Below are 27,267 nucleotides of genomic sequence, written 5' to 3' on the forward strand. Positions count from 1 at the left end.
TAATTCCCACTCATAATAATAATAATAATAATACTAATAATAATACTAATACTAATATTAATACTTACCTCACATTTCATTTACTAGACACATAAATTAAAATTTAACATTTAAAAATAAATAATTTGAATTATAGTAATACAAACCGTTATTCTCCCGTTTTAGTCCTCGATAACTTTCTCCTTTCCTTTTGACGCCGATGCCTCGGGTTCTTTGTTAGCTACGAAAATAATAATTTGTAATATTAATTACAACACTAATTATAATAAATAATTGAATTTCTATTCAATTTCTTCCTAATTCTCAATTTAATCCTAACTAAATTCACTTACTTTCCTAATTCAATTCACACTCTATTTCTATTCAAATTTCATCCAAACTAAAATTTAACTATCAAAATTTCAGCATATTTTGCTAATTTCGAATTTCCCTCAATTTAATCCCTAAAACATAAAACTTATAGTTTCTTTTACAATTTAATCCCTTTTTCAATTCTAACTTAAAATTCCTTCAAGTTAATCCCTAATTCATCTCTTTTGTTCAACATAAACTATACTTGAAAACCTATGAACTTACAAAATATCAACTTAATTCCATCAAAACTTTGTTTTAAAGCTTTTAGAACATTAGAATTAAGAGAAAAGGGCTAATTTGACTTACCAATTTAAATTTCAAGCTTCAAAAACCCTATTTTCCCTTTTTTCTTCTTTTTCTTCTTTCTCCCCTGTTTCTCCCCTGTTTCGTCTCTTCTATTCTGTTTCTTTCCTTTCTTTTGCTTTGTTTTTATTTCTTTTTATTTCATTTACTTTATATTATATTAATTAATTATAAGTATTACAAATGTATGTATTTTATTAGTACTCTTGCATTAATTCATCACCATACACTTGTCTCAATCTAACTAATTTATCAATAAAAATCTCATAATATTATTATTTAATTAACAATTATCTTTTACTTAATTTTCAAGTAAATAAATAAATGTAATACACTTGTATTTTATTTTTACCACACACTTGGCAAAATCATAATTTATTATTACCCAAAAATCTTATACTAATTATTTAATTATTAAATATCTTTTAATTTAATAATAACTAATAACTAATAATAAATAATAAATATCTTATACTAATTAATAAGCAAATTAAATCTATAAACTACAAATATATACATACTTTAATTACACATGTATTACTTTATCATGTCTTTATTTTAATTTATTTAATAATAATAGTAATAATATATTTAATATTTTATAATTAATTGTCATAAAAATCTAAGATTTTTATGCACATTTGCCGCCTCATGTAATAAAATAGGCTTAATTACCTATTTGGTCCCTTATGATTTCTTTTAATCTATAATTATGCTTTCACTCTTTATTCAATTTAATCCTTTTTACTAATTACTCATAATTAAACTAAATTCACCTATATAAAACTTAATTAAACACACAACTAGTCTCGTAAATATTTCTAATAATTATTTTCGGACTCAATTTACTAGGACGGAGGCCCAATATTATACTTTTCCGATGCCCATGAATTTTGGGTCATTACAAATTTGATGTTTCCATAGAAGGTAAAAATGATCAGCATGTCATAAAACATAAGAAAATAGGCTGAAGTTTAATTTACGAGCTTTGGGGCAAAAGTGTAAATATGCAAAAGTTTAAGGGTAAAACTGTAATTTTTCCAAAATATGATTTTGGGTCAATTTGAATAATGTGAGTCCTAATTAGACTATATTTCAAATGATAGAGCAAGGAAAACTGAAATTCGGGCTAAAATGGGGAAAATGCCAAGTTGTGGACGAAATGGTAAAAGTAGCCATTTTCGCATACGAGGTAAGTTCATGTGTAAATAATGTAGCATAATTGTTATTTTTAAGTTATTGATGTTAATTATATGATACGCTGATTTTTAATCGTGAAATATTATGCTTTGTGGTTAATGTTGAGTAATATGCAAATTATGTTCGGTAACTCCTCAAGCTCGACTCCGGCGACGGTTTCGGGCGTGGGGGTGTTACAATATATATGTATACATTACTTAAACATACATGCCTAACTTAAGCACTTATGCCATTCACCATTCATTTACCAAGTTGGCATATGTATATATATACACATTCACATTTAAGTCTCAAATACGACAATACAATTCACCAAGGAACCAAATTACCAAATTCACATATGCAAACCAATCATTTGGCCATTTCCATGTTACCATTTCAAGCTTCAAATATAAACACGATCACTTATTATGTCAAAATCGACTCAACCTAAGTACATGTCATAAATTTAACAAAATGAAACTATATAAACATTGTTGAGTCGGGGATCTCCTCTTAGATCCTTGAACCACCTTTAGGAACCTCGAAATGTGCCTATACTTGTGCACGAGAAAACAAACCATATGTTAAGCGATAATGCTCAATGGTAATTTCCATAATTCAAGTCAATGCAATATAAACTTATATCAAATTCTATTTTCAACTAATTCATATACCATTATTGAAAATTCTTATTCAACACATCAACCATTACATGCAATGCCATTTATATCTTATGATCAAACCATACATAGTTCAATTAACCAATCTAATGAGCATATCATATTAACATGCTAGTGTTAATGTTTACAACCATATTCAATTTAAGATATTTGAGCATAACAATATATATATATATCATTTCCAAATCGAATTGATTGATTCATCAAATTCCATTTCGGCTCTCCAGGCTCGTATAATGATTAGCATGATCTTTCACATGCTATTGATATTCATATATCGAAATTCACATTTGAATCATCAAATCATGATATCAATCCCATTCATATGTTATTTAATTTATTCACATTTTATAACTATATTAACCTGACTCGGAATCAAGATGGATACATGGATTAACCAACCTCTATCCCCATCTAACATCGTAGTGCATCATCGAATAAACCGAAGGACATACACTAGTACACATAGTTCATCATTGGACAAGTTGAAGCAATTGTACTGGCAAACGAGCTGCATCATCTGACGAACCGAAGCAAATGTACCGGTACATAAGTGCATAACTGAATAAACCAAAGCAAATATATTGACACATAAGTGTATCATCAGCTAAACCGAAGTAAATATACTAGTACATAAGTGCATCATCGGTTAAACCAAAGCAAATATACTGGCACATAAGTGCATTATCGATTAAACCGAAGTATAAACCTATACACAATCTAATCCTATAGCATGCCAACTATATCCAACTCTGCCCGAACAATTAATAGGGTAACCAATTTTAGTTCGATTCACATTCTATCATTCTCAATTCATTATAAATTCACCATTTCAGCACATCATATAACATTTTTCAACTCAATTTCATACCAATTATTACATATCAATTAAATCATCTTACTTTATAATTTATTCACTTTAGTCCTCTTTCTTGATATACCATATAAATCACCACAACTTAGTTCATACAACCAGTATATAATTACCTCATTATTAAATCTTACAATTTAACATGGATATGTAATAATTAGATTCATCCCAAATAATAGAAATACAAATTAAAAGCTTACGTCATTCGTCGTCAACTTTTGCTTTTCCTTACCCTCTTGACTACTCAACCTTATTTTTAATTGAATTTGATAGTTGAATATCCAAAGGTTTTCAAGCTTTCTTCCTTTTTTTTTTCCTTTGATTTTCACGGGTTAAAGATGAAAAATGATAACATTTCTCTTTCTTTCCATTATGTTTATTATTTATACCTAAATTACCATATTTTAACCTTAATTAATTAACATAATTCTTTAATTAGTTTAAGTTAATGCAATCCACCATAAAATCTCACTATGTATATTTTAATTTAATTTAATTATTTATTTATTATTTTAATTCTTTGGATAGTCTCCATCTAAGTACTCAAGCTTTTTCTTAATTAAAAATCTATAATGATTAAAATTTTACAATTTAGTTCCTAGACCTTAATTAACCACAATTTCGGCTAAATTACTTAATTGAATTTCAAATCATTTATACACTAACTCCATAAATATCTCTATTTAATATTTACTGGCTCGGTTTACAAAAACAAAGGCTCAAAACCATAATTTCCAATACCACTGAATTCTAGGTCGTTAAAATCTTTGTACTTTAATTTGATTAATTTTTTATAATTTAATTTGATTAATTTTAATCCTTGAATTGGTTAGTTTCAATGCTTGTACTTTACAAATCCAAAGTTTCATCCCCAACTAAACTCATTTGATCAAAATTTTGCTATTAGTCTTTGTACTTTGCGAAAATTATAAATTTAGTCATTATACTTTAATTTGGTAAATTTTAATTCCTATACTTTTCAAATTTTGAAATTTTAGTCTTAACCCAAACAATAGCAGTTAAATTTATTTAGTTAAAATCAATTACTAGTCGTGTACTGCACGTATAGTTTTAGATTCAACCAGTATTTTCCAATTAGATCTTTCCAAGTCTCTATACTTTTCAAAATTTGAAATTTCAGTCTAGACACACATGACAGTTGTTAATCCATTAACTAGATTTCTACTAAGTAATATGTGGAAATAACAAGTTAACATAGTATTACAAATATGATAATATATTTATTGTATCAAATTTTGAAAATAGTAGAACTTAATAAATTTAGCAGTTATCATGGTGAGCATTGAAATTTTAAAATTTGAAAAATACAAAGACTAAAAATGACCAATTTAAAGTATAGGGACTAAATCTATAACTTTCTTAAAGTATAGGAACTAATAGTAAAATTTAATGATTTTATTATAAGTGTTGTAGTATGCATAAAATTATTAATTTAATCCAAAACAAATTGGTTTTTTTTTAAATAGAATTTTATGCTCTACTGAGAAGCTTTGCATTCCAGTGAAACAGACTTTCACAATTTTACCCTTTATTTTACTTTTCCTTTCACAAATATGGTTTTAAAAAGATTAAAGATAGTTTAAAAAAAACTTATAAATTATTATTAAATGAAATAAATCTATAAAAAATTATTTTATATAATATTATTATAAAATTAATACGAATCATTACAAATAAATATACATATAAAATAAAAATATTCTTCATTAATAAAATTATTATTTAAAACAAATATATTTTTAATTAATTATTATTTTTATAATATCAAATAAATCTGAATTTTCATTATATAAACTGAATTTTCATTAATATCCTTAATAGTTTGGCTTATTTCATTATATACAATTATTTAATCTAATAAAACTATAATTTGTTGTAATTTTCATAAATTAATACTTGTATTAAGTACAATTTTCAATCTACGATTCTTAATAGTAATTTTTCATTCTTACTTCATTGCTATAAATGCGTTTGAATTTAAATACATATCTCATCAATAATTTTTTTTGAACAATTTCATTATAAAAACTAATCATATCTGTTTTTTTTTTACAAAATATTTAGAACTACCCATAGTCCCTCTCCGGCCCATAAATAGGATAATGTGCTTCAGCACACTCGAACACACGTTCTCTTGTATTGATAACAATATCCATGTCAATTGAGATAAGATTGTTATATTAAATCTCATCACTACAATAACTAATTTAACTGGCACTACTACTTTTAATTTCACTGAAATTAATCTTACCGCCCTTCCAAAGAGAGCCTTAATTCCTATAGTTTTTCAAAAATTTGAAATTCCAATCTTAACATAGAAGATGATCATTAAATCCATTAATTGACTTTTTTTGTAAGTAATATATTAAAAATAAAAAACTAATATGATAATATACATTTGATAGTGTATTTTTCGTATAAAATTTTAGAGATAACAAAACTGAATAAATTTAACTTGGATTAAATCTTGGAAATTAAGAACCCCATGCAATGGTCTGATGATCAGAATGTTAACCGTCCCAGGTGTAGCCTGGATTCGAATCGCGCTATTCGTGTTTATTGTATGGGATTTACCCTATTCTTATATTTCAAAAAAAATAGTGGAAATTGAAATTAATAGAATTTAAGCCAATGAAATCAACACCTACATTGTGATCAAAATTGTAATTTCAAAATCGAAAAAAATATAGAAATACATGAAATTTCAAAATTCCGTAGTGGTTAAAGGGTCACAGCCGGGTCCGGGGAGCCCATTTGAGTAGTTGGGTTGGGCCTGATTTCAAGTACAGATCCAGAACAAAATTTTCGGGTTCGAGTCCATAAAATATTTTTAAAACGGAAACTTAAAAAATGAAAAACATATTTGCCACCTAGCTCCACCGCCGCCACCACCGTCATCCTTCCCTCGCGCCGCCCCCCAAACCTTAATAATCAAAATTTAAAGCCCCCAATTCAAAAAGACCACTTTGAATTTTGAACCTCCAAGGCCTAAACTATGTCTTATGATCCATCGCCGGCGGCTAAGAAACCCCAACCACTTCCTTGGACTCACCCAGAGACTCTCAACCTAATCCAAGCCTACCAAGAAAAATGGTACTCTCTCCAGCGCGGCCAACTCAAAGCCAACCAATGGGAGGAGGTAGCCGTAACCGTCGCCACTCGTTGCGGCCTCTTCGATGATTCCGCCGCCAAAACCGCCCTCCAGTGCCGTCACAAGATGGAGAAACTCCGCCGTCGCTACCGCTCCGAACGCCAAAACCTCGGCTCTGCTTCCCCTTGGCCTTACTACGACGCCATGGAATCTCTGGAGCAAGGGCCTTTGCCTATCTCGGCTCGACCATTGGCTTCCATTGTTCCAAACGGACATGAAGCTGGGAACTACTACCATAACGACGACGAAAACAACCCAATCGAGGAAGAAGAAGAAGATGACGAAGAACATGAAGGAGGAAACCGGTTCAGCAAAAGCCGCAGCATCAATTACATATTGCGGCGGCCGAGTGTTGTGAACCGGTTTTCTGGGCTAATGAAGAAAAGGGTTAGAACAGAAGAGGAAGGGGATGGTGATGGTGACGCAGCAATAACGGGAAAGGGGGAAGAAGACAAAGGGGTGGAACTAGCAATGGAAATTAGGAGATTTGCAGAAAGGGTTATGAGGTTAGAAAGGAAAAAAATGGAGATAATGCATGAAACTGAAAGGTTGAGAATGGAAATGGAAAACAAAAGGATTGAGATGATATTGGACTCGGAGAAGAAAATTGTGGATGCCATATCAACCAGTTTGGGGTCAAAAACAAAGGAGTGAAGGTAGAGCAAGATTTGGGTTCTTCAAGAAACTTTCTTCTATTGGAGCTTTAGGTTGTATAGACTAAATAGTGATGGAACTGAACATAATTTTTGAGCTGCAATTGTTGAGATTTTGCATTTCTGCTCTCTCTGGTGCCTAACTCTTTTGAACAGTATTTCTAATCTGATCACATGATTAAGCTTTGAAACTGTTTTTATCTAGCAATTGTTCTAGTGGGTTTTTTTCTTCTATCTTTGGCTTTCATTGATGAATAATGAGCTTAAGGTCATCCACAGTATGTCTAGGTTTCTCAATGTACTTTTTTTTGTCGAAACCATAGAGTCCACTGTGAATGATTAATTCCCTTGTCTTAGATGCTTTCTAAAAAAAGTAAACGATTGGCTATTAAATATACTCTATTTTCATGGGTAAAGATTAAATGTCTGGCTTCATTATTAAATGACGGGTAAGGATTGAAATCCAGTTCTCATTATTAAAGGATAAGGGTGAATAATCATCACATTATATCTCATAGTTCAATTTTTCAATGCATGTATATATATTTCAAGAATCTTTGAATGATCATATTCTCAGACGAACATCTCTCTCCGCGAGATACTTAAACTTACTAGGAACTAGGAATTTTTCTATGTATTTACACTTTTAACTTGAAACCTGAAGGTCACTATTTATATAATGCCCAGAAATTCTTTGAAACATATTACTGCTTGGAGGTTTCTAACAAACTACAGTATACGTTTGATCCTTAGGTGCTAATTTGAAGCACTGGTTAATTTTATATCGGTAGAATCTGAAAATGTATAACAAGTATGGTCTTTGTGTACTTCAAACACTTGGATGGCTAATGTATGGAGAATATTGTAGGAAAAATGAGGGAAGGAATATACTAGAGTTGATAACTCAAAAGTTATGCATATAATAAAATTGATAACTCAAAAAGTTATGCATCTGATTGTTTATTGCAGTTTAGTTCAAATTAGATAAAAATTACAAAAGGGCCAAGCAAAGAGCTTTCCGTACCGCATTTCAGGTCTCTTAAAAATTTTGGATATAGTTTTTTTTCCAGTCAAAAAAGGGAAGAGACACTCATTGCAGATGCCAATGAACTAACCAAATAGAACTAAATTCTCAAGTTTCATAAGCAAGAAACATAAGGGCTTATGGTAGACCCAGAAGGAATAGGGAATGGAAAGGGTATGCACCAATTAAAGGATTTTTGTATTATGAGAATCTGATGACTGTTTACAAATTACAAATAAATGCTTGGGTGGGAATGGCCATGGCCATGGCTATGGCAGTGACGGCTGCTGGTCGTTCTAATAGCAGTGACCAGTTTCTACACCACAACAAACCTTAATATTCACAAAATTCCCCAAAGGCTTTTTGCCCATAACAATGATTGCTAGATACCCACTAGACCTCAAAGGGTAATAAATACATGCACTGACCTACTGGGCCAAAAAGAAAGAAGCCATGGAAAAGGGAGATGTGACCTATGTACAAATGCCACTATATCTGTCTCCACTTCCCTATAAGTGGTTATATACATGATGCCCTAAAAAACAAAAAGTAGAAACCCCAAAAAATGTCCAATACTTTCCGTGTATTTCTAACCTGCAAATAGCAGCAACCTCTTTCCACATTGCAATGCCAATATGATATTACCAGCTTCATCTGCGTTAAAACCACAGCCTGATTAGTCTCCACTCTCCATTCAAGTTTAATAAAATTTAAATACCAAAGAAATAAACAAAAAGGAAAAGAAAAAGACAACAAATTTATACAAATCATATAGTATACATGGATAAGCACCCACAGACAGCTAGAGTTAAAAAATAGCTATCCATAAATAATTGTCAGAAGTTTTAACAAACCAATAATGCAACAAAGTGGCAGAGAGCGGATATAATTCATCTCATTCCAATATTACAACATGATAATAATTCTAAATGTTCTAATGCTTCCTAGTAAGCGAACCTAACATATAACACCATATCAAACCTGCCTAAATCCGTAAAAGTTATTACCTGTACACTGCTGTTACATGGGCAAACAAACTCAATCATGCCAGGACCCATTGCTGTTGGAACTGCTCCAACCACTAATTGCTTCATTCCAGCTTAGAATTAGAAGGCCTGTGATACAAGCTGCCCTGTACTGCTTGTAGATGCAGAGTTTGCTGTTGCGACTGCTGTTGCAATGGCTGCTGTTGTGGCAGCAAACTATGCTGATTTTGTAACTGCTGGTAAGGCTGTTGAGATGGTGGCGATGTGGAAGATTGTTGTATCTGTGGCTGTTGTGGCCACTGTGACCCATCAGTACTCCCATTAGAGGGTAGACTACCTGATAATTGTCTCTTCCCTAACCCTTGGCTGACAGAAGGTAGCAAATCACTACGAGCAGAATTTGGATGAGGAGGGCTCACCATGGGTCCCACTTGAGTGGCCACATTTGGCAAACCCAGATCACACACTGATTCTGATGGTTTCCCCTGATGGCCAACAGAAGGAGAAACAACCGATACATTGTCAGCTGAATCAATAGCAGCCTGAGGCATTGCCATGCTTGTGGCTGTACCCATAAGTGAAGCATTACTCATGGGCTGTTGGTCAGCTTGGGCGGGCTCAGCTTGAGATTTGCTGGAAGGATCAGAATTCACTTGCTGATTCTGCTGAATCATCCTTTTAACAGTAGGCTGACTTTGATTAACCTGCTTTTTATGTGATTGTGACTGTAGCTGCAAGTGCTGGCGGTTTAGACCCATAGCCGCTGGCAGGACGGACTGATGCACAGCTGATTGTGTATGAACAGAAGGCGCTGTGGAAACCTGAACTTGAGAACTATTATCAGAATGTGCAGCCATCTGCTGGAGATGCTTTGTAGAAGGGGGTGCTGCCCCAGAAAGTAGCTTTTTCTGTGGCTGGGAATGATTCATGGACTGAGAAGAAACTGGAGGCTTAGATGGTTGGACAGGGCTCATAACAGACCCAGAATACAGGCCCTGACGTTGCATTAAGTGCATCATCTGCTCTCCTTTCTCAGCAGCTTGGTTGCTAGTGGCCATGCTAAGGCCATTCAGAGGAGAAGGATCAACAGAAAGGTTCTGATGCACCTGCATGTTCCCCCTCCCTGCTCCCTTCAAAAGTTTAGCTTGCTGCTGAGATTGTGTTTGTTGCCGTTGCTGAGGGTGGTACCTACCAGATTGTTGAAACTGCTGTTGTTGAAGCTGCCGCTGTTGTTGCTGGCCTATCTGATTGTTCAACCCACTAGCACCAGGTCGGGAACTCCTACCAAGCCCACGAGGCACCAAGTGGTTTTTTTGTTGCTGATGTAATGACATAGGAGTTATTGGCGTAGATGGCGTTAGAGGGGAAAGCGATAATGCCTGAGTTGAAGCTGGAGATTGAATCTGGGAACTACTCTGAAGAGAAGATACGGGAAGTTGAGTCTGAGGTCGGACATGTGGCTTCAAAGTATTAGATACAGCAAACTTTTGATGTTGCCGATGCATATGAGACTGCTGCTGCTGCTGCTGCTGCTGCTGCCTCTGCCTTTCTTTAGCAAGGCGCATGGCATATGCTTGCTGCTGTGACCCATTAGAACCCTGAAGAGAGTTGTTCAGCCCCTGGGACTTCTGGGGATGACCTGGATATGACTGAACAGGCGGTGGGGTTGATTGATTAGGGTAAGCAGAAGTCAACCCATTGAAAGCAGCAATTCCCCGGCTGTTCTCTTGAACGTGCAGTTGGTGCTCAGGTACCACCATTTGCCTCTGGTTCTCTGGACTGTGACCAGGCTATCAAACAAAAAGGAAAATCATCTTAGTTTGAAAGTCTGTTCTAGATCACCATAACGAGCAAAAATTAGAGTACCATTATCATTGATTATCCAGAAGTTCAATGTAATTTTTAAATAAACAAACATAAAAATGCTATATCAAACACATTTCAGTTCCTAGAGGAATACTCATCAAAATAAACACAACAAAGCGAGATTTACCAACTAGCTTTAAGGCATTGAGTTCAACAAACCCCCATTATCAAGCCTAAATTAAATTCCTCAATTGGAAGTCGTTACACATAAAGAAAGGAATTATCCAGATCTGCTTGCTACACAGAACCATAGGTAAAGGAAAATTTTGATGGAATTTTTTGCAGCAAGCAATCCTCTGAAAAGCCATACATATCTAGAACTGAAGTCCCCATTCTAGATTTAGATGGGTGCAGCAAGAGCTCAAGGGAAGGGGTTGATTGCAGTCAGTCTAAGATTAGCATGGAGTGCCTATCTTTGGATTGAGAGAATAGGAGAATTCATGGCAGCAAAACTAATTCTAATTCAGCACTTGTTAATTGAATTAAGGTTGTTGGATACAACATTCAAGGATTAAGGCGTACTGCAGATTGGCTGGCAAAATGCTTATTTTAACTGCTCTTCTTTTTTTCTTTTTTTGGCTGGTTTTAAAGTTGTAATACTGCAATATCCAGATTGTTCACTTTGTAGTAGATTGCTACTTATTTGGATGAATACAAATCACTGGGGGAAATATTAACTGATTTCTTCGTATATAACAATTATCGTTAATATGGGACAAAAGAACCCCAAACTGCAATAGCATGTTGAAGAACAGACTTGATCATACTGCTCCTTGAAAAGTAAATAACTTACTTGCATCATGTGAATGGTATCCCGAGGTCTCAATGTAGAGTTTCCTTGACCAGAACCTGGTCCAGAGTGCATATTTCCAGGGCTAGGCATTCCCACCAAATTAGAGGAGAGCATGCTGCCAGAATTTAGCATTGTTGATGATACCATTCCTTGAAAGCCTGGCCTTGACATTGGCATGTCTCTATTTATTCCACACATCATTCCCACACCATTTCCACCAGCCAGCATACGAACCCCACGATCTGACCCAGAAACAGCCCCAGGGAGAGTCAAGTTGGACTGCTGAACATTCCTGCCAGATAAGACTGGATTATGTTGTTGCACTCTATGCTGCTCATCAGCTGGCAAAGATGTTCTTGGAACACCAAATCTACCATCCCTGAGAGCAAGTATGACCACAATTTGTGCCATTGGTATATAATATATATTAAAAAACATGAATGAGGAGAAACTTCTGAACTAACTAAAAGTAGCCTTTGTTGTTTAATATATTTCTAAAAAACCATTGTAAATACTTCTGTATTATATGAATAAATTATCTAATTTATAAGAAGTTTGATTTTCATTAAAATACTTTTGTTAAATAGATTTATTAATAAAATCTATCCAAATTATGAGTAAGAAATTTAATTTAATTACTTAAGTAATAAATTTAAAAAATTAAAAATTATTGAATTGCTTTATCTTCAAGATTCTAAAATAAGAGGGTTAAAGTTCACATTAATTTTTGTTTATTTGTATAGAATTTAATTTACATTAACATTAAAACAAAAGACTTTATATTAATTAATATCAATATAATTTGCACATGGAACATCCATATGCTAAGGCAAATTTCAACTCTGTTTATTTATTTGTATAATGCTCAACTTATTCAAAAATAAATAAAATAGCAGATATTCACATGCAATGCATGTTAGAACAGATACTAATAATAGCATGTGATACTATGCACACAGAGAATGCAAGCTACAAATTAGCTTAATACCTCACAGAAGCATCGAGTGTAACAGAGGGTGATGATAAATTACTGCCAAGAACTGCATTAGAAGACCCCTGCAGCGACGAATTTGCTCCAGATGCAGGAAGCCTTGGTCCCACAGCTCCTTGATTCGATATTGCTAAACTACTAGCCTGATATCCTAGGGGAAGAACGTCTTTGCTTGATGCAGGGGCATCACAAAAATCAAGAGGCCTTTATCCAAATGATAGGAAATTATATTACAGTCCATTACAATCAAAATAAAACATAATACGAAGAACAATGAAAAACTAGAAAACATGAATGAATTAACAAGTTAAAACTTTAATAAAAATGGAAGCAGCAAAGCTTACGTTAGAACCCCTCCATTTAGGTTATTTGGGCAGACTTGTGAAAGAGACATAACATGAGAATTGTGGACCGGCACTATCTGCTTCAAATCCTGGTTATCATGCTTTACAATACACAAGAAGACAGAAGGGACAATTGAGAAAAGGCCGGAAGAACCAAAGTGAAGAAAAGGAGGAGAATTTAGGATGCTTTCAAGTATTAAGACTAGGTTTTCATCATATTTTTGCCACACCACTGAATGCTAACACCAGAGTTGTAAAGGGCTACAGGTGAACTTGAAATGCTAGGGCCCCTATATTGTCCAAGGAGCAAGGTGCAAAAAGAGCACTTACCTAAGTGGAATAAAGGCATATATATATATCAAAGAAATTTTATGAATTAATGCGTGAAATAACATGTATATCAAAAAACAAATATGAATTCATGTCATAAGCTAGACTTTAATTGATGTAGTTCATTTAATAACTCAATTGATTGTGTTAAGTCTAATCCATTCTCTAATAAAACTAATAAACTACAAGGGGAAAATGCTTCACTTATAAACTAAAACAAGAGAAGTTTAACAAGGTATATCTAGCATATTTTAATCAAGTCCCATGCACCTTAAGAAATTGAACTAACAGTGCATAAAAGTCTTCTTTAAATGCCCATAGTCAGATGTTGCATCAAACTCGTATAAAAAACTAAAAACTTGATTGCATTGAAGATGCCAAAAGGACTATCTTCAACTAGGTTAAACTAGTGGCTTATTCTTAAAACTACAAACATGCCATGACCTCTAGAGATAAAATAAATGCACTCTAAACTTCACTTATACCTGACTCCACCGGTAGTGCTGTTTCTTGCCAATAAGTATAATTTTTTCAAAATGAGACTTAAGAGTCTCCTCTTCTACTGGCCCTTGCAGACGTTGAAACAACTGTCTAGCACTTCCCTGCATGAAATACGGCAGTAGAAGCCAACCATAGAAGACAAAATTAGCTTCATGGAAAATATCCACCTTCAGTATATTAACAAAAATATGAATCTACTAGCTTTTGAGAAGAGAAGGGACCTTTGGAATGCCAGGTAATGTGGATGGACATGACTGAGAAGACATTAAATCATCAGCACTGTCAGCTCCATCTCCACTCCTATCCATTAAAATCTTGTAGCGTTCCTTACATTCTTTAGGCTTGTGAAATATGCACTTGACACATCGAGAAGTTAAAGAAATTATAGACATTTATAAGAACAAGTAGCAGTTTTAGAGCAATGGACGCATCATTGGTGATAATTTAGAGTTATTCTAGACATATTAAAAGGAAGCCATACATGACCTAATATGTTTGTATAGACATTTTACTCATGCACTAACCTTAAGTTGAAGGGTACCGTTGATGGCATCACTTACAAGATCCCAATTTGGACCCATGTCATGTACAAGGACAACAAGTGCCTGAGCATAAATACAGTAACATCTCATGGACATAGTTCAAATGCGAACAGGAATTGAAGATAATTTCACAAAAAAAGATAACAAAAGTTAACCTGATCTTCAAGTAATGACCATGGAGTACTAGAACCAGGCTGAGCAGCAGACATCTGGAGGAAGTTTACATTGTTTTAACAATTACACTGGAGCTAAGACGAACTCTGAAGCACATTATCAATCAGACAATCAACAAACAGGTAAAAGGAAAAAATACCTTAGGTGTTTTGGATTTTCTACTCTTGTCAGAACCATGAATTAATCTGATGATTTTGCTGGAGTTGGACATGTTACTCATCTGGGACCCTACTGGTGAAGGGATTGATCCATTTGAAGTGATGTCAAAAGTGTTATCTAGCTGTTGCTTCATTATCTTCAGCTTCTTGGCATTATGTTGCCCAAATAAACCTAATAAAAAGATAATTGACAGGATGAGGGTGAAGAACATGACATAAAATAGATATACCCAACCACGTAACCCGTGATTAAATCAAATATGATAAAAAAGCTTTACCGCTGGTTCCATTAGAATCAAAATGAGAACTCTCAGGTCTCTTTTTGGAATAATTCCCCTGCAAAATAAATGGAATCATCATAAAATAAAGTTCATCACAACTATCATGGGGAGCAGGAAGTCAACTTGATCCACCTACTACTTGATCTCATAAAATTTTGAAAATACTAAAATGACCTCAAAGCTTTAAAAGTTTCCTTAATCAAGAAACTGGACAAATCTGACTGAGGATATTCAGAAATCAACTTAAGAACCTATAATACCTTTGAAAATGAATCTCAAGCTAGGTAAAGTTACACAATTAAATTAACATAAACAAGGACCAAAAATGGTAATTAGACATCCAAGAAGAAAAAATTAAATTAAATTTCTTAATGATAAAATGACTGTACTGTTCCATTAAAGAGGAAGAAAACGATAAAGCAAAAGATCATTTACATCAAGCAACAGAGCTGAAGATGACAAATTACCAGTTCATTATGAGTAGATTCAAGTTGCCAACCCTCATCATATGCAGAACCCTACCAGAAACACGATTCATGACCTTAGAAACTAAGGCAAATAATGGAACTATACCATTCCATTATAAAAGAAAACCCAGTGTCAGTAAAACAGAAGAATCCCTACGTACAAGATTCTTGGTTTTTTTCTTCTTTTTAGCTTTTGTCGGTGGTTCTGCACGGTCATATTGTAGCTGCCTTTCAAAGTTCCCAACTGATTCAACCTCCGTGCTTTTCTCGATCTGGAATCCTCCATTCAAAGTACTCTGATCATCCTGAAAAGAATTATTATCTCCACTAGAAGCATCTGTTTTTGTTGGAGCTTGTAAACCCCCAGCAGCAGCTGCACAGCTAAAAGGACTTAAAACCCTCTGCCTGGGACCAGTGCGAACACGTTTCGATGGAATTGGACCAACATTTAGACCACTGGCAGGCCTTTTACCCATTAAGGTTGATTGTTGAGCACAGTTTCCATAAGGCAAATTGGAACCCATTTCATATGATCTTGCAGGAGGATATGATTTCATAATTTTCATTGTCCGCTTCTTCTGGTTTAGTTTTGACGATTTGCTACCTTGAAGGGCTCCAGGCAAATAATACATACTTGTTTCTCCTTCATCCTCATCATACACAAAGTTGCCATATGGAAACTCTGAATTTGAAGAAGTGGTAAGGAACATATAACTATTGAATAACAAAGATAATCAAAACAAAAAAGTGTCATGATTACCGGCTCCAGCATCATAAACAGATGTTTCAACCACCTCTTGCACGTTACTCTCAATTTTCTGGGGGAAAAATTAAAAAATAAGCAAGATTTCGGATGAATCATACAAGTCCAGCAATTTTTCTTCAGATTACTGTAAAAATATAGGGGGGACAAAAGAAAAAAGACAATGTATAAACTCATTAAAGAACCTACATTTACCTCAGCCTGTACCAAATAAAATTCAATAGATCTTCGGTAGGTTTCCATAGCACCTGAAGGAACTGCATAGATGAGGCTTTCCTGGAAATAAAGAACATAAAAAGTTTGAGCATAGGATGTACAAAGAATTTCCGCAAGATAAGAACTCCAGAGTCCAGAATGAGCATGCATGTTTAACAGATACAACTGGTTAAAACAGATGGATCAAAAAGCTATTTTCAAAAGCCAACAATAATGTGCTAATAAAACTGAAAATCTAAGAAAAAATAAGTCATACTTCAGTTAGGTGTTCATCCCAAGAGCTGTCCATAATGCTTGAGTCAAATATCCTGTCAGAAGTTGCTGCTGTATCAGCTTGACGTGATCGAACAGAGGAACTGCTATATTTTAAAAATCTAAGAGCATATGCCTGAATAGCAAGTTCATTGTCATTTCCAGGGTGCTGCTGCTGCTCCTTATTTGTATCCTTCTCCATAACATGTTGCACAAAAAGATGAGACATAAAGTAGAGTATTTCAAAGACCTGATACAACTAGAACATGAATATAAAATATTCAGCAATTTTGCAAGACAAAGTTACTGAAGACGAGGAAAACAAGACCAAACAGATCTATAGCTATCAATCAATTCCAAATACTTAATTGGATTTTCTTGATCTGAATTCCAAAGACCATATGCATTTAGATTTAAACTTTACATATGCATTTAGATTTAAATTTTAACTTATAATCCAGACCCTAGGAACTCAATCATCAAATAATCCAACCAACCCCAGAAAGCTAACACACTAAAAGAAAAATACGGAGACCACATTTCATATAAACTAAAATTAAAATCCAAAAAGGTTTTAATTAGAAAAAGACTAAAATCCATATAAATACCAAAGTTCTCAGTAACCACTTCTCTACATTTTTAAAGCAAGCCAGTTCTCCCATATCAAGTTTCCTACATAGCAACTAAGATAAACCATGTACCAAAGAACAGAACATATTAGTGGATAATCAATGTGCAAAAAATAAAAAAACAGTAACTGAATTTGAATATTTGAAAGAAACTACCACCAAGCTTTAATAAGAAAATTAAACATAAAAAATTATAATCATTAATGTCATCACATAGAAAGACATGCATAAATTGATTAACCTTAAAGACCAATAGAAGTCCATCAACATAATCAATACCATATCAAGTTCTGCATTGTTGTTCTTAAGAACTTCATCAGCCTGTGACCCCACTAGATCATAGCCACAGTTTTTTGGACCAAGACTTGCATCCCTACTATTTAGAAGCACCTGTGCTGAATGCCAAAAGTCCATGACAGCATTAGCTAGGATTAAAGCTACTTTTCTGAGTTTCGAATACTGATTCTTTTCTTCAAGTTGCAATCGCAAAGTAAAAGTAACACGTCTACATATTTGAGCAGCAGCAGTCATCTTCCAAAGACGCTCCTATAAGCACACAAAATTAATAAATAAATAAGAAAAACTCCAAGAAAATTTGCCAATTTTGTTATCTAGTCAACTTCAAATAGAAGCCCACTGATCAAGTAAAGCTAACAATAAAAAAAACTCTAGATAATAAAGGGAAAATAAAAGATCCCATAAGCTAAATCTAATCTATATTTTATAATAAATAGTACCTGAGCGAAATCATTTGCCAACCATGCCATTTCCTCAAGAACAAAGTCCCAGTGAGATTTTTGGCAGTTCTCCACAGATAAGCTAGCAACAGATAACTCTGCAATTCTTTTCCGCTTAGCCTGTTTACCATAATGCCAGACCATTTAAGATTTTAAAATACAAAATAAAATACATCTCAGTTAAGAAATCAGCAATAACTATGCATATATCCAGGAAAAGATACACCACCTCTATAATCCGTGCCTCTTCCATAATGGAATCTTCATGTGCCTTGTCCACCACTTTCACATGATTGTCCAAACTAGCTTGAGTGTCAGGAATAGCAATAGAGGTTATTCCTAACAAAGTTGTGCCAGGAATCTCACAAATAGTGTTGTCCATTTTACCTTGAGGCAAACTAGACGAAAAGTTTTCCTTGTAGGAATTAGAATTATCACCTGGCACAGTACTAACTTCCCTTTCAGCTTCTGATACAGCATGACTACTTCGTTGTGCCTCATCGTTGGATAGACAGCTCACCTCATTTTGCAATTCAGATCTAATTTCTTCCACCACTTTGACAGTAGAATCATTCAGAGAGTCATTTTGAATCACAGGTCTATAAGTATCAAGAACAACAGCACCATTATCAACAGCCTTAATCTCACTGTTTTGTTTTGCCATTTCACCAACAGCTAAGTTTAGTGACTCCTCTTTTTCTGATGTTTTCTCCACGAGCTTTCCATTAGAATCAACATTTTTTGGATTTATACATACATCTTTATCATTATTTACATCTAATCTTAAACTGTTTTGAGTGCAAGAGGACTCTGAATCTAATCCCTTCATCCCTATTGCCACACTGCTATTTTGCCCTTCAATTGGTTTTTTCTCATCTCTTTTGGCATCACCAAACCCATTTAGCTGGTTATAATCAGTTCCATTTTCAGCTTTTGTTGCACCTGTTGCAGGTGATTCTTCAAGACCAGTTGAAACTCCCTGCTCCTTCCCTGCAACAAGATAAGACTCTGCAGGAACCAATTTAACTGGAGATTTATCAGCCTCAACTTGAGCAGTTTCCTTATGCAGGTCATCGATCAAGCTTTTAGAAAATGTGACGTCAACCTTGCTTTCGGATATATCACCTTTTGATTGATCAGTTGTTTCTTCTGTAGCCTGACCACCATCAAACGCCATGTTGAACTGATTATCAGAAGTTATCATTTTTGAAGCCAAATCACCATCTGAAGTTGTCAATTTTGTGGCATCGACACAGTGTATGTTCTTTCCCTTTTGGTTATTTGTTTCAGAAGTCAAAGCCTTCACATCCTTCGATGCTACATGAGCAGGTAAACAAGGGCCATGACCACCTCGACCCTGAACAATATCTTTTGGACTAGATCGTGCTCCATCTCGATTTATTTTGGACCTGTTCCTTCGAGCATATGGGCGAAAAATAGCAGAATCTTCTGATTCCTTGGTATTTTGAGCTCCATCCATTCGAGAAGATTGCTCTGATGGAACAACAGTATTCCACTTACGAGATTTCATAGACTTCCTTTCACCTTCAGGCAACTCATTTTCACCAGAAAATAGTAAGAGACTGTCAGCACTACTGGGTTCACAAACTGCAGGAATCCCTGGTCTTCCACTACTCTCTACGGAATCACCATGAGGTGAGGCAGTGGGTGCAAAACTACCTTTTGCATCACTGCAACAATAGCGGACAGGGAAGCATCAGCTAGTTGCTGCAATACAATTCAGAATCATAGTATTGTAACACACAACAGTAAAAAGAACAAACCTGGTAACCAAATGTTCTGCTTGCTGATCAGTGAGAGAAGTAGACTGGACACTAACTGAAGCTGCATTGCCAAATTTGAAATCCAACGGATTGCCACCCTGACATCAACGTGTTTTATGGTGAAATTAATCTATAAGAAACTAGAATAACAAGAGAAGATAAAAGTGCATACTTTCTCAAGAAACTCTAGTTCCCTTCTCCTTTCCTCACGAACAACAAACTCCTGCCTGTTATATAGACAAATGTAAAAGATGATAGAAAATAAGTAGAGCTTGTATTTAGGGATGTGAACCAAGTGCATAATTTTAGAATGATAAAATAGTAAATAAAAGTGGAATGTAAGCATCACCTAAGCTCTGCTTGAGCCTTCTCAATAGCTGCTCTACGCAGAGAGGTCTTGACACCAATGTCAACTCCGCTGTCAACAACCCCTCCCATAGAATCAACCTCAGCATTTAATAACAATGCAGATCCCAAGCTGCATCCATGCATCCCTCCCTATAAATCTACAGGCTGGCCCCTCCCATTGATGCAAAAAAGAAGGTATTGGTAAACACCTACAATAGATATCTGGAAAAAGTATCAGAATCAACCAGACTACTAGAGTAAATAGAAACTAATACAAACAAAAAATTGAAAAGCAGCAAACTACTACGATAACTATCTCCCCTTCATTTCAATGCAAAAACCTTTGTAACTACATTAAAAATGATTTTATTATTCAATTAAGGTTTGAGCTTGTATCAGTTCAGGATCACGCAAGCTGATCACAAACAGATATCATCAAACTCACTCAAGATAATCCAAAAAATAGGGAGTTTTCTGGAAGCTCAAATATATGCAAAATCAACACCAAAAGAACAAGGTAGAAACTCCGAACAAATGGATGATAATACATGAAACAGAAGAACTATACATGAGTCTATACATTGTTTACCATAAAAAGGATCACTGTAGAAAGATTTTTCCTGGAAACGAACAAAATGCATGATACAAAGACTTGAACTGGATTAAGACCTACTAATATTATTCCAAACAAGCAACTTTCTGCCAAACTTAGGGTGCGATTGTTTCACTTATTTGTTTTCCAGAAAATAATTTCATCATTTTCCGACATTTGGTTGAGGAAATTAAGTTTGGTCAACACAAAACATTTTACAAGTCAACTAAAAAGAAAAGATAGCGTTTTTCCATAAAATGTCTTACGACTTTAAAATCCGGAAGACATTTTACGCAACTCAATCTCCTTTCTCTCTTTGACTCTCCCTTTCTCGTTTTCTTCTTCTTCGGTCCTCTCTTTGAGAAAAAAAACTCTAGAGGTTTTTAGAGAAATAATCGACAATGATGAGAAATTAACCAAAATGCAGGACCGATGAATTCCTTTCATATATATTAGAGAAAAAAAGAGATAGGAACAAAAGAACCATGGAGAGGCGAAAGGAGTGATGGGGGAAGGCCGAATTTGGGCCGTTGATTTCTCTGATAATTCCACTGCTTCATTGCATGACATCCCCAATCCTTTTGGTTTCACTCATCCTTCTACCAATCAGGTTCCCTTTCTTCTTCTATTTCTTATAATAAATAAATAAATTCACTTTCAATTTTGTTATTACATTAGGGCTTCAGCTTCGCATTTGTATTTTTTTCAAGAGAATTTAGTTCTAAGTCAGCAATAGAAGGATGCTGAAGCCAATTGGAAAACACAGGTACCTCTTTTCTTTTTTTCTCTATAGTTACTTTTTTGATACATTTACATTTGACTCTCACACACCCTTATAACTTACTTAATAACATAGGAAAGTAAGGATATGCTTTAAATTGATTTAATTTTGGATTTAAAATTTTGAAGTTATCAGCTTTGTAAGGATATAAATGCTTGAGATGAAAACTTGGGATTACTTTCTAATCAATTCAACTGCAGCACTACAATGACAAATCATTAGTAAAAATGTAATGAATCTATATGTATATCTATTCATCAAAGGATTGAATTTCAACATCTGAGTTGGAGTTTAGAGAAAAAGTAAAGGGGAAAGGGAAGGGGAAGAAGATATGTCTTTCCATGGTGCATGGTTGAGGCCTACTGATTGATTGTTGCATCATATTAACATAGTATTTGATTGCAAAATTGAAGTATATCATTGAAGTTTTTGCTGGTTTAGGTGTTCATTTAGGGTAGAGTTCCATTTTGTCACTTAAGGATGTCTTGAAGGGTTGGGAAGCGTAAGCTAAGCTATGATTATTGGTTTTTCTCTTATGTTGTATTGTTAGCTCAGGCATGTATTTACCATTTACCCTTTGCTTTTTGTTCTTCTTTTTTTTTTTTTTTTTTGTGCTCATAAAAGTAGGGAAACAATCATAAGAGGAAACATGCAAGAGTGCTAATTGTATGGGATAAAGGAGAGTTCTTGGCTAGTAAAAGTAGGACTAACAAGAATTTTGTGGTGGTTGAGGTAGAGTAAAAAAAACTTTGATGCTGCTATATGTAATGTGTAAGACACACAAGCAACCTGCTGCTCCTAAAATTCCACTAAAGGCTAGATTGTCTTTTAGTCAAATGTTATGGTTGTGCAATTTCTATTTCTAGGTTGGTTCATCAAAATATTTTGAGCCTTATATATATATTGGCATGTTTTTTAGCCTTATAAAGACAATAAAACATATCTTCTTGGACCTAATTGTCATGTTCTATCTTTTGTAGGTTACTAGTGTTCAAGAAATGCTTTCTCCAGAAGCATACATTTTTCTCTATGCTAGACGGAGTATAGTTTTCAATTGCAATAGAATTGTTGTCTTGTAAACAAGCGCTCTGATGTGGAGAGTATTTTCCTGTGTGCAATTGAAGCAGTTATTGCTAAATTCAAAGATCCAAACGTTGTGTATTTGGTTAGAGCATCAAATAGAGCTTCTTTAGATGTAGGTGAACCTGTCATTCTTCACATTTCAAAATTGGATAAAAGAAATAGAAATTGGAATTGGACAGCCATAACGTTTATAAAAAAAACTAAAACATTGTAATATATATACACAAAAACATTACAAAATGTAATTTTATAGCAGTAAAATAAACTCAATAAAAAAAACAAAAGATAAAAAGTCAAGAAAATATCTAACGTGTGTTTGTTTCACTGAAAACAACTTTTACAAAATGTTTTCAGGAAATTTGCCAAACATGTAAAATATTTTACCCAGAATCATCCAAACACCAGAAAATATTAGCTTTTTCAGAAAATCAAGTCATTTTCTAGAGATCAATTTCCAGAAGCTATTTTCAGCGAAACAAATGCATCCTAAGATTCTTAAAACCTTTTTATTCTTTCTTTTTCTGCAGAAGGGGAAAAAGGTGTAACAAAATATATAACACATTGATTGCATATTGCTCTTCATTAATTTCCCACTCCTGTACATAGTTTCACAGCAACTGAATATAACCAAATTCTCTCAAAATCAATTAAAGTTCACTCAACGCCTTACATACATGAAAATTTGAAAAATAAATTAAACTTGCTTGGGGAGAGAGTTGCCACTAAATTTTTGGCAGTTAAAAAGCCCAAAAAAGGAATATATACCTGCTACTAACTAGAACACCAAAATCAAAGCTGAATTATAGTAATGATTCTATCACAGACGCACAATAAGCATATGCGTACACAATTATACATAGAAGCAAATGATTGCACGTAAAGAGCTTAGCACAAGAGTTCTCTTCAAATTCCAGGAAAATAGCCACTATAGGTTGAAAAATAGAAACTGAACAACACAATGTAGAGCCTGATGAGCTTCCCGGGAATTTTAACTTAGAATTAGTGTATATATGCACATGAGAAGACCACTTACCGCGTAAATTCACTAGCATCCAATCGAAATGCGTATAGAATACCAAAAAGGAAACAAACGGAAACCCTAAACGTATTAAATTACGGACACTGCCCTAATTTGAAACATTATAAAATTCTAGGGTTTAGAAAACAAAAATTTAGCGCGAAAATAACCTGAATTTGGATACCGAGTCGAACAATTGGCAGCTAGGGCAAAGCACCGGGGAACACCTGAAACGTTCCCGCTCTTTTTTAGCACTCTCGTTACCTCTTTATCTCTCTTCTAGGGTTTTGAAGCTTCGGACCCTCCTTCAACGTCGTTGCCCTCACTCAAAACGACATGAACTAACCCTAAAATACAACAGCTCCCTGCAAATGCCAGCCATGAGCACGTTGTCGAGTCTCTCTCTATCAAGTCCTTTGTGTAAATTTATGCATTTCGCTCTTAAGAAAAAAAAAATGGCGACGATTTTTTAATTATTTTTGAGTTTTGTTCGGCCTGGCTGCTTTGAGAATTACTGAGCGACTCTTCTCTCAGTGATCAATGGGCTTGTCTTTTACATTAGGAAGACGACGATGATAAAAGGCCTTCTTTTTATTTTTCTGGTCCATTTGAGATTTTTAGTAATTTTGATAAATATGCATTTCCCATCTACGATCTAATAATTGGATATAATGGTAACTCATGTTACATCTTAAATAAAAAGTTTGAACTTTAAAAATAATATTATAAAAAGTAGTCATAATCCTAAATATAAACAGTAAATTAGAGATGTATTAAGAAAACACATAAACTTGAACTATTAATTTTTGTTAATTTGTTGTATATAAATTGTTGAACGATGACATTATTGGGAGGGACAGTTATAAATCCTTAAAAAGTTCGAACCTACATTGTAAAAATAGGTAGTCACGAACCCCATATATGAACAGTAAATTAGAGATGTATTAGTAAACACATAAACTTAAACTATTGATTTTTGTTAATTTGTTGTATATAAATTGTTAAACGATGACATTAGTAGGAGGAACAATTATAAATCTCAAATTTAGACCGTAAAACAGATATATATTAGTAAAATCATAAACTTAAACTATTAATTTTTATTAATTTATTATATATAAATTGTTAACATTTTTTTATAATTTCGTCCATTTAAATTGTTAACTCTTAATTTTCAAACTAAATGGAAAATTAAATCTATTAAATATAAACTATAGGAATTATTTTGAAGTTGCTAAGAATATTATAATTCATTTCTTGTATTGATCTACATTATTGTACTATAATAAAATAAGCCAAACTAACATGAAAATGGGAACTTTTTTTTTATTATTTAAAGTTTGACAATACCAACCCATTATTGGATATTCTATCAATACCTACCTCTCCAACCAAAAGCATGGATATATTGCTATACACCTAAATTGTCACATGATACATGCCATTAATTTTAATGATGGCTTAAAAATTATGATTATTTGGTTAATTGAGTTTTATCTCAGTTAGTATTAATATTGTTGTTATTACAGGAAGATGTAGGTTTGAGTGCACTAAAATGCATTATCTTCTTATTTAAGGATTGGGGAGGGACTACTGATAATTCTAGACATTTTATCATAAAACATTGATTAGGAATCATTATGCTACACTAATATGAAAGGAGTAAATAAAAAAATATGATTATTTTGCACATTTTTTTCATGTAATTTTGTGGTTAAGTCATTTTAAATCTTAGATTATTGTGAGATTACAATCCTATCATATTTTAATTATGTATTTTTTTATATTTTTTTTCAATTTTGAGTTATTATGTTTCATATTATTAATATTTTGTTATAATTATTTATTTTAGATTCTAATTTGTGTATTTATATTATTTGTGTTGTTGCATAAGAAGAGCAAGCTAGCGGTCTTGGCACCCTAAAATAGCAGATTTATCATTTTGTTGTTTTAAATTTTTATAAAATTACATATTAATTATAATAAAATTGTATTTTAATTTTTCAATAATTTATAATTTATCTCTAGCTCCCACCATAACTAGGAGAAATAGAAGAATAAAAGGGAAGAACTAGAAATTTGTTGCGAATTGCTTCGATATTGTTACATTTCTATTTATTTTTTTCTTTTAACAAATTCAATTATTTTCAAGGATGAAACCCAAAAAGTCTTTTTAATATTGTGAAGACTTTCTAAGTAGAATTCGTTCACACAAATTTCGAGTCATAAATTATATTTAAGTAACATATTTTTACTAATTATTTTAAATAAATTTAGATATGAGTTTTATTAATTTTGATATTTAATTATAAGTATAATAATTGTCCAATGATTTAGAGAATAAGTTAAATCGTAAGTCATATGAAAGACTAGGCACAGGAGCCCGAGTTGATGTACCGGAACTTTTAGAATTCAAGATATATATTTAAAAGATGAATTGGGATTAGATTTACTTTAAGGACTATGTGGAAGCTTCAAGCTTTATTTTTATTTTTTATTCTATCCTTTCATTTATTTTTAGGATTTTATTTTTACTAAAAAGGAGAGATAGGCTTTTTTGTTTTGAGTAGACTTACATAGTTTAAACTGTTAATTTAAGTCATGTCCTTGTAGTTGGTAAGGAGGGTTTTTTACTATAATAATATTAAAAAAACGAAAATAAGTTGTCTTCAAGATAATTTATCAAAATGGTATACTTCAAGTGATGGAGGGTGGTGTATAGGCGGCGCCATCCTAAATTTTCTAATAAACATAGTGAAAAAAATATAAAATAATGGGTAGAAAACAGTGAAAAAATAATAAAATAATGGGTCGAGGGCATCTCATAGGCGGCACCGGTTGTGGGATAGCCATAGGCGACACCAACGGTGGGCCTGTCAGAGGCGGCACCAGTGGTGCCTTTCTGACAGGCGTCACCCCTCCAGTATATCTCCACCCTGCTCCCCCCATTCGGCTCCTACCAGATTGGAAAAAAAAAATTACAGAAGAAGATAGGGAGAATAGAAGAGAATAAAGAAAGAAAGGAGAAGAAAAAAAAGAAAAGGTAATTTTTTTTATTGTTATTTTTTAAATAGAATAGATTATGATAAGAAAATTTATTTTGTTAGTATTCTATTGTTTGTTTAGTGTTATTTTTATGTTTTGTTTTAAAAGTTATTTTGTTTATTGTGATATGTTAGTAAGTTTTGTGTTTAGATTAATTATGTGTTTATTGTAAATGTTATGTTTTAAATTTTTTAAATATATTTGAAAGTTTTTATGTTAGTAAAATTATTATAAAGTAATTGTTAATTAGTGATAACAACTGAAAATATTTTTGTTATACATATTGTTAGAAATGATAACATATTTGGTATTGACTGATGAGATAATAACTTTAGCACAAAGAGAGA

The 27,267-nt window shown here is 33.3% G+C and overlaps 2 protein-coding genes across 13 annotated transcripts; one reads left to right on the top strand and one right to left on the bottom strand.

Annotated features, from left to right (window-relative positions):
- Positions 1-6,003: 6,003 nt before the first annotated feature.
- Positions 6,004-7,406, top strand: LOC107943720 (trihelix transcription factor ASIL1). Its single transcript, XM_016877510.2, has one exon. It carries the CDS (start codon positions 6,407-6,409, stop codon positions 7,214-7,216), a length of 810 nt encoding a protein of 269 aa, XP_016732999.1. The 5' UTR covers positions 6,004-6,406; the 3' UTR covers positions 7,217-7,406.
- A 1,010-nt stretch (positions 7,407-8,416) lies between these two features.
- On the bottom strand, positions 8,417-24,450 carry LOC107943719 (chromatin modification-related protein EAF1 B). 12 transcript variants are annotated; one of them, XM_041116712.1, is made up of 24 exons: positions 24,046-24,431; positions 20,403-20,623; positions 20,226-20,280; positions 20,054-20,151; positions 18,499-19,960; positions 18,270-18,389; positions 17,774-18,078; positions 17,040-17,096; positions 16,908-16,959; positions 16,625-16,711; positions 16,433-16,490; positions 15,834-16,354; positions 15,673-15,723; positions 15,203-15,260; positions 14,906-15,096; positions 14,748-14,801; positions 14,575-14,655; positions 14,272-14,406; positions 14,035-14,151; positions 13,220-13,320; positions 12,873-13,079; positions 11,885-12,263; positions 9,247-11,015; positions 8,417-8,893 (listed from the first exon to the last, which is right to left on the bottom strand). In XM_041116712.1, the coding sequence occupies exons 2-23, from the start codon at positions 20,543-20,545 to the stop codon at positions 9,330-9,332; spliced, it is 6,018 nt and encodes a 2,005-aa protein (XP_040972646.1). In that variant the 5' UTR covers positions 20,546-20,623; positions 24,046-24,431; the 3' UTR covers positions 8,417-8,893; positions 9,247-9,329. The 12 variants fall into 12 exon arrangements, with proteins under 12 accessions (XP_040972646.1, XP_040972647.1, XP_040972643.1 ...); XM_041116713.1 differs by having other exon boundaries at positions 16,631-16,711; positions 24,046-24,430; XM_041116709.1 differs by having other exon boundaries at positions 16,631-16,711; positions 16,908-17,096; positions 17,812-18,078; positions 24,046-24,450.
- Between the last annotated feature and the right edge of the window lie 2,817 nt (positions 24,451-27,267).

This window comes from Gossypium hirsutum, chromosome A07 (genome assembly GCF_007990345.1).
Source record: "Gossypium hirsutum isolate 1008001.06 chromosome A07, Gossypium_hirsutum_v2.1, whole genome shotgun sequence".
NCBI classification, from domain to species: domain Eukaryota; kingdom Viridiplantae; phylum Streptophyta; class Magnoliopsida; order Malvales; family Malvaceae; genus Gossypium; species Gossypium hirsutum.

Coding starts and splice junctions, on each gene's coding strand:
- LOC107943720 (XM_016877510.2), top strand. CDS start 6,407: ATGTCTTATGATCCATCGCCGGCGGCTAAGAAACCCCAACCACTTCCT.
- LOC107943719 (XM_016877504.2), bottom strand. CDS start 20,545: ATGCATGGATGCAGCTTGGGATCTGCATTGTTATTAAATGCTGAGGTT. Junction 17,163..17,811: donor ACAATGCAGAACTTGATATG/GTATTGATTATG, acceptor TTCATGTTCTAG/TTGTATCAGGTCTTTGAAAT. Junction 14,152..14,271: donor CATTACCTGGCATTCCAAAG/GTCCCTTCTCTT, acceptor TATTTCATGCAG/GGAAGTGCTAGACAGTTGTT.